Source organism: Anoplophora glabripennis, unplaced genomic scaffold (assembly GCF_000390285.2).
Source record: "Anoplophora glabripennis isolate ALB-LARVAE unplaced genomic scaffold, Agla_2.0 scaffold249, whole genome shotgun sequence".
Classification (NCBI taxonomy): domain Eukaryota; kingdom Metazoa; phylum Arthropoda; class Insecta; order Coleoptera; family Cerambycidae; genus Anoplophora; species Anoplophora glabripennis.
Genome location: NW_019416857.1, coordinates 263,931 through 271,719, shown reverse-complemented (window position 1 = coordinate 271,719; position 7,789 = coordinate 263,931). Strand labels below are relative to the sequence as shown.

The window sequence follows — 7,789 nt, the reverse complement described above, 5'->3', positions numbered from 1 at the left end:
ATGGCATACGGCAGCTGAAAGTGTCAGGTGAGAAAGTCTCTAGTAATGCGGAGGCTGTTCAACCATTCCAAGAAAAGTTTTTGAAAGAGATAAGAGAAAAAGACCTTTGTCCTGAACAAATCTACAATGCAGACGAATCAGGATTGTTTTGGAAGGTTCTGCCAGATAAAACTTTAGCCTCTTCTGCTGAAACTAGTGCTTCTGGATCCAAGGTATCTAAAGAAAGAATCACTTTTATGCCTTGTGCAAACTCGATAGGGAATCATAAATTACAGTTACTAGTCGTAGGGAAGGCCAAAAAGCCAAGATCTTTTGGATCCGTAAAATTACCGGTGCATTATCAAGGACAAAGGCGTGCTTGGGTAACTAGAGATATTTTCCTGGAGTGGTTCAGAGAACATTTCGTTCCAGAAGTCAAACGTCATTTGAAGAAATTACGTCTACCACAAAGAGCATTATTGCTCCTAGATAATGCGCCCGGACATCCAGATGCTGAAGATCTGACTACAGAAGATGGCAATTTTTCCGTACTGTACATGCCACCAAACTGCACACCCTTGATTCAGCCTATGGATCAAAACGTAATTCAAAATGTCAAGATTAATTACAAGAAGAAACTGCTGATTCAAGTTTTTGCGCAACAAGAAGATGATGAAAGTTTAACACTACATGATGTTATTAAAAGCATCACAATTAAAGACGCAATTTTTTCACTAGCGCAATGTTGGGATCACGTGTCGTCGTCTCTCATCAAAAAATCTTGGAAGCCTCTATGGCCTGACCAATTCAATGAAGCAGAAAATGGATCAGAAGAAAACGATGGCTCTGACGTGGAAGACAATCTCCCACTCAGTCTTCTACGCAACCGTGGATATACAGAAGAAACCATTTCCACTTTCTTGACAATCAGCGAAGAGGAGAATTGCACAGAACCCATAACTGATGATGAGATCATAGCCCAACTTAGGCAAGAGACTGACGAGCTTTTTGTTGACAATACTTCTGCTTTAAACGTCAAGAAAATTCCTCATTCACAAGCTATATCAGCACTGAATACTTGTTTGGATTGGGCTGACGAAAATGACTTTTCTTTATCCGAAAAGATGATGCTGCGAAATTTGAGGGACAAAGCCTTTTCTTGGTCAATAAATAGAACCCGCCAAACTAAAATTGATGACTTTATGAATAAGTAACGTATATTTTGTGGTTTAAATATGTATCTTATAGTAGGCACCTCAATAAATATACATATTCTGTCAAAATATACTTTTTTTAACATACTATAATCCGAACGCCCCGCCAGTCCGAACAGGGGTTGTTTTTTGGTAGTTCGGATCATCGAGGCTCTACTGTAATTTAAACAAAAAAAATTTTTTTGTTTAAATTTAATCTAATTTTAATAGAAAAATAATAATAAAAAATTTAATTAAATAAAAATTATTCCTTTAAATGGAAAAGAGAGGAAAGGAAATTTATTATTATTTTTTTGATAGCTTAATTGTAGTGTTTTGCTAATTTTTTTTAGATAATATGTGATATTATGATATATCACACTAGTAATGTAACTACCACTTTAATTGTGCCAATCGTAGAGGAGCAAGATGTATTAAAATATATAAAGAGATTAAAAGCAAAATTGACTATGGGCCCTGATAATAATTTAGTTATGACTGTGTCGCTGTATTAGCTGAACCGCTGAAAATACTATTTAATCTCATTCTTTCCACAAGTACAATTCCGATTATTTGGAAAATGTCCTGTTTTTAAAAGTGGAAATATCTGTGAAATAAATAATTACCGCCCCATTACTATAATCTCTAATTTTGCTAAAGTTTTTGAATTTTACATCCATGACACCTTATATCAGGGGTCGGCAAGTAATTTTAGGTGGGGTCCGGATACTTTTAAAAATTTTTAACGAGGTCCAGAAAAAAATTCACATTTCTTACAAATTTTCATTTGAACTCAAATTTAATCTGCTTACTAACCATTAAGAACTCAAAACACTTACACAATTGTAAAATACTAGAAAAAATGATAAGGTTGTCACTCAAACGTAAAAAAACATTTTTTAAATAATTTATTTGAGTAATTTATACTTTAAAAAAATTTTTGGCGGTCCAATATTTTACCTTTCGCGGTCCGGACCTGGACCGCGGTCCGCCAGTTGCCCACCCTTGCCTTATATAATCATATTAAAAATAAAATTAGCCCCAATCAACATGGTTTTATGAAGGATCGATCAACATCCACGAGTTTAATGTGCGTATCACAATACATATCTGAGGTCTTGGATGATCGGGGTCAAGTAGATGTAATCTACACTGATTTTTCCAAGGCGTTCGATAGGCTTTCGCATGATATATTACTTCGTGCACTGTGTGACAATGGGGCATCAACCAAGACATTAAAACTTTTCAACTCTTATTTACGAGGTCGGTATCAATATGTATTGTATAAGGGATCGGTATCAAATAAATTTGAGGTCCTCTCTGGTGTTCCACAGGGTTCAGTACTTGGACCACTATTATTTAATATTTTTATCGATAATATTACGACAATTCTAAAAGTACCATACCTTCTCTATGCAGATGATGCTAAAATATATTCCAGAATAAATAACATTGATGATTGCATCTTACTTTAGGATAGTTTGAATTTGCTGAATGTGTTGTGTCAGGAAAATAAACTTCCGTTAAACATAAGTAAATGTACAATGTCTTATTGTCGTAAAAAGGAAATTCTGAAATTTCCCTATAGCATTTCTAACACGGTATTGACGAGACCTGAATATACAAAAGACGATTAGAAATTTAGGGTTTGTTATACGAAAGTCGCGTGACTTTCATGATACTCATACAATAATGTTGCTTTACAATTCATTTGTTAGGTCCAAGTTAGAATATTGTTCGGTGATATGGTCACCAGTATATACTAAATATATCGAAGCGCTTGAAAGAGTGCAACGTAGGCTGTTTAAATTTTTAGCATTTAAAGAGGACATTGCCTATCCTTCAATTGGAAATTCTCAAGAACTGCTTCTTCGAAGATTTGAAGGCAATTCTCTACTTGTTCGTCGCAATATGCATTCCATATTTTTATTTAAAGTAATTGATTATATCCTTGATGTACCTGATTTATTACATAGAATAAATTTTGTCACACCTAAAATCTTCAGACATCAAAATAAAGAGTTTAAAACGTTCTACTTAAAAACAGCCAACAATAATATAATACATTATTCCCCTTTCCACAAGATGTGTAGAAGTTATTATCTACTGTACACTTTTATAGATATATTTAATTTTAATGTTAAACATATCAAAAAAAATATATTTTTTGTGTTATAATATGTATGTGTGTGTACAAATTGTATTGTTATTCAAAAATGTGTTATTGATTTGTAAGTGCATGATACACTGGACATATTCATTGTTGTGACATCTTATTTTTTTTGTTTTAATTTATTTTATTTTCTGGTACAACTTTTTTATATGCATTTTTACTGTTTTACCTATATACTCTGTATTTTTGTTGTATTATCTGTTTATATTTATATATTTTTTTCATCTTCTCACTATCCTGTAATTAGGACTTGTTTCTGTTGGATAGTTTAGTCTAAATAAATAAATAAATAAATTGGCTAGAGAAGAGGGAAGCTGTCTAAATCGATTAATAACAGCCCCACAAAAAAAAAGTATCGAATCTGGTATTCAGACCCATGTATTTCCATGTATTTTTCCCGCTGAATTCGAATCTGCCTTCAGATCTGGCCCAATGGGTCTGAATACCAGACCCGATACTTTTTTTTGTGGGGCTGTGTAATGAGCTATCGAGGAAGCCCATTTTCATCTAAAATAAACTGCTAATAAAAAATAAATAAAAATAGTTACTAATACCTGTAGTACAGAAACAGGGTGCAATAATTACGAAAGAAAATGAAAAAAATTAAGTTATCATGACAAACCATAAAACAGTTACCTACGCTATACTTATATTTCTACGGTCGAACACAAATAAATCAGATTATCGTTGTTCCACAAAATGGTGCTACAAAATCATAGACCGCGTTGATTTCTAACTGGACAGTTTAATGTAAGGGATTTCACTTGATTTAAGAAATAAGGAAGATCAGCTTTGTATGATTTGCGCCAGTAGTTTGATTGTTTAAAAAAAAACATTAATTCGACTTTACAGATAAAGTATATCTCCTTAATTCTTGCAATCGGTATTATTATTTATTGTTGCTAAATCCTCACGATAGTGTTATCTGTTTGTTACTGAAAAATTCCTGTTCCGAATTGAGCTAATACTTTAATAATAACATGGTTGGTTTCTATTTTAAAAATAAAATTGTGGACAACGTGGACAAATGCAAAAAAATATCGGTTACGCCCCGTACACGAAACACCACTAAGTTAAGCGTCCGCAGACAATTTAGATCCCATCTAAAAAGCTAACTTTTTACGAGCTATTCAACAATTAGTTCCAAACAGCGTCTATAATTTGTGTGCATTTACATTTTATTCGCATGTAAAAGTCAAATCTCACGCTAACTTACGTGGAGATTGTTGCTGCACGTACATACAAACAACTTTATATCGGAATGCAGTTTTTTTAAGTACTTAACCACTATAAACGTAACAAATCAATCAATTAGTGAAATTTAAATAAGTGTTTAAAATTTAAAAGGTAGATGGATTTTTAATATGTAGGTATTTATTTATTTATGCAATGTTTGCCTTACCATGACAGAGAAAAAAACAAACAAAAAAAATTTGGGGTGACCCTTGGGTCAATTCTGGGCCCATTATTATTTCCCCTATTTATATATAAATTTCAGGGTCACACCAATAGTAAATATAAAAAATAACGAAAAAAAGATATTTTGAATTTTCACACGTTTTCAAAATAATTCAAGAAACAATCTAAAAACAATTCACGGTGCACAAATCTCGCAAAATGTACGAAATAATGGACAGGAGATCGCACACGACATATGACGCACATCGGAAGGTGCACAGCAGGAAAATACACTTTCGCCGATGTTCCGAAATTTTTCCAAAGTTCCCTTACGAACCCCCATTGTTGCCAAACCCCATCAGTTGTAGCAGACGATGCTAACAGAGTATGCTACTGGTCACTGAGACGCCGGCGCCGTCGAAAGTGCTAGAGGGCGCGAAAATTTTCAACTCAGTTCCTAATTTTTGAAAATTAAAATTTTTTCAAATATTACGAAATTCGGACTACCAAAATCATGAACCAAAATTAGTTACAGCTTTATAACTATTCGGAGACCACCACCGTCCTCACATAGGCGTTTTTCGAAAAGGTGAAATTCCAGAATGTAACACGAAGACCACAACACAGGACCCTTGCGGACCCAGCTAGTGGTGTGATCGAACGTCATCCCGAGTACCCTGCAGCCTACTAACCAGAGACGGATGCCTGGCCAGTACACTAATACGCTCCAAATTATTGTTTTTGCATTGTATATAGCTATCGCTATCGCTTCAATTTATTGTAAATTGATAAGAAAATTTAAATAATACAATTTTTATAAAATTCAAAACTGTTAAAAATTTATAAAATTTTCTTGAATAGCTTTTAATGTATTTAATATAATTTAATAAAAATTCTATGTGATGGATTTTTTCGGATTAAACATCTTAAAATGAAACTTTCCTGTTTGAATGACTTCGTATCCCAATTTTTATAAAAAATATATAAAAATAATACATTTTTAGTGTTTTGAGTTTAATTTATTTTCAAAAATTCTCAAAAAATCATCTTTCAATAAGCAAATTTATGAGGGGGATGGGATGGGATCTTTTTTATTCTATTTTTTTTCGAATTAAAAAAAATCATTTTGGTATTTTAAATTTTTTACAGATAATGTACGCTATTAAAACAAATTTTATTATAGAAGTAAATCGCGATGATTAATTACTGAAATACCATATTTTTAAAACTATTTCTGCTAATATTGTCATTATTAAATATCTAAATTATTATTAACTACATATTTCGATTCTTTTTTCAATATTAAAAAGTTTGTTTTGCATAATGCCATAATACCAAAACCAAAAAAGCACTCTTTTAGCTTAAAAATAAAAAATAATAAAAAACAAAATGTATTATAGGTATTTATATACCTACTAGTTGACCCCGCAAACGTTGTTTTACCATATAAATTATTCCTAGGATTATTTTAGTAGATTTTTCATAAAGAAATTTCACTTCTACCATCTATATTATATTTAGTGTTGTTCAGTGTATATCGTGTATAATTTTTTTATTAATGATAATAGTAAACGTCACTATTACGATTGATGCACACACAATAATAATAATGGCCGAAAACTGTAGGGAGTGAGAAACGGCTTATTGTGTGAGAGAGATCTCATCCCTATTCCGTGCTGTTTACTACGTCAGAAGTAACACCAGTCGACGCCTGGCGGGGATAAAAAAATGATCAAGTGATAATTGATCAGTTATCGACCGGGGTTGAAAATTATTGAATTACTAATATCGCTATTAAAAAATAGGGGTTGATGGTAGAAGGGTGAAAATTTAGGATTTTATGTATTTTTTAAGGCCACATCATAAAAAAATAAAAATAAAAAATTTTGTCCAAAAAATTAAAAAAAAAAAATTTGGGGTGAACCACCCTTAACATTTAGGGGTATGAAAAATAGATGTTGGCCGATTCCCAGGCCCCTTCGATAAGCACACAAAATTTCATCAAAATCGGTCCAGCCGTTTAGGAGGAGTTTGGTAACAAACACCGCGACACGAGAATTTTATATATTAGATTTTTTATAAACTGCGTCTCAAAACGAAGAAAATGAAAAAAAAGTATATAATAACTTTATAGTACTTTTTTTCATAGCATTTTCTTTTCCAGTATCTCCGTGACTGATTGAACTAATTTTTATCTTTATTGGCCATCTTTCGAGATGTTTGGATTGTGATACTTTTCAAAAATTGTCACACCCTGTCTGCTGAAAAGCAAGTCGCTCAGGGTATTATGTTGATAGGAACTTTTTTCCTTAGAATAATCTGAAGAATCACCCAATTTGTTATCGAATATAGTTATAACATTTCCAGTTCAAATATTCGTGATACACGATAGCATAATAAAAAAATGGTCTTTTAATAAGATTTTCTTGTTAAGTTGTTGCATATCTTATTGTTAATCTATTATTGACGTAAATACGTAACATTATAGATAAAACTGCAACTATTTTGGATAACTGTTGACTATTAGATAATCGAGTACTTGCGTTTCTATTTAATTTCATGTAAAATTAACAAAATTGATAATTCGATACCATTTGGTAGACAATTTTTGAACATCAGCCAAATATGTGAGAAAGCTGTAATTATAATTGTCGATAACATATAACATAAACTCTTAGCAAACGAAATGTTATAAAATATCTTAATCTGCAAATCCTACAGCTCACACATAAAAAGGTATCTTTAATAATAAACTACAAATTTCTTTAAAAGCAATTGTTTCTTATGAAGAAATATTTATTTAATTTGATTATATATCTTTATTTCAGTATTACTCATGTATTTGGAACAATTCTATTTTATGTTTAGAAAATGTATTAGAATCAAAGATACATCCTAAATTTAAACATATAATATAATGTATTAAAACATAGTAAATTATAATGTAAAACAAATCAATTTCTTTAAAACAATCATGTTTTAAGGTTGCATCTACATTTTTGTTATTTTAATTTAAATGAACTTATTTAAAACAAATAAATCATAA

At 31.5% G+C, this 7,789-nt stretch overlaps 2 protein-coding genes across 3 annotated transcripts in view; one reads left to right on the top strand and one right to left on the bottom strand.

Annotated features, from left to right (window-relative positions):
* The window catches only part of LOC111691982 (tigger transposable element-derived protein 2-like), an 11,139-nt gene extending 9,946 nt beyond the window's left edge, over window positions 1-1,193 (top strand). The window contains exon 2 of the mRNA XM_023455562.1: window positions 15-1,193. Coding sequence (XP_023311330.1) covers window positions 15-1,193 — 1,179 coding nt within the window. The remainder of the gene's footprint in view (window positions 1-14) is intronic.
* LOC108907225 (adenylate cyclase type 6) overlaps window positions 1-7,789 on the bottom strand; it is a 309,463-nt gene that overhangs the window by 227,648 nt on the left and 74,026 nt on the right. The window lies entirely within an intron of this gene.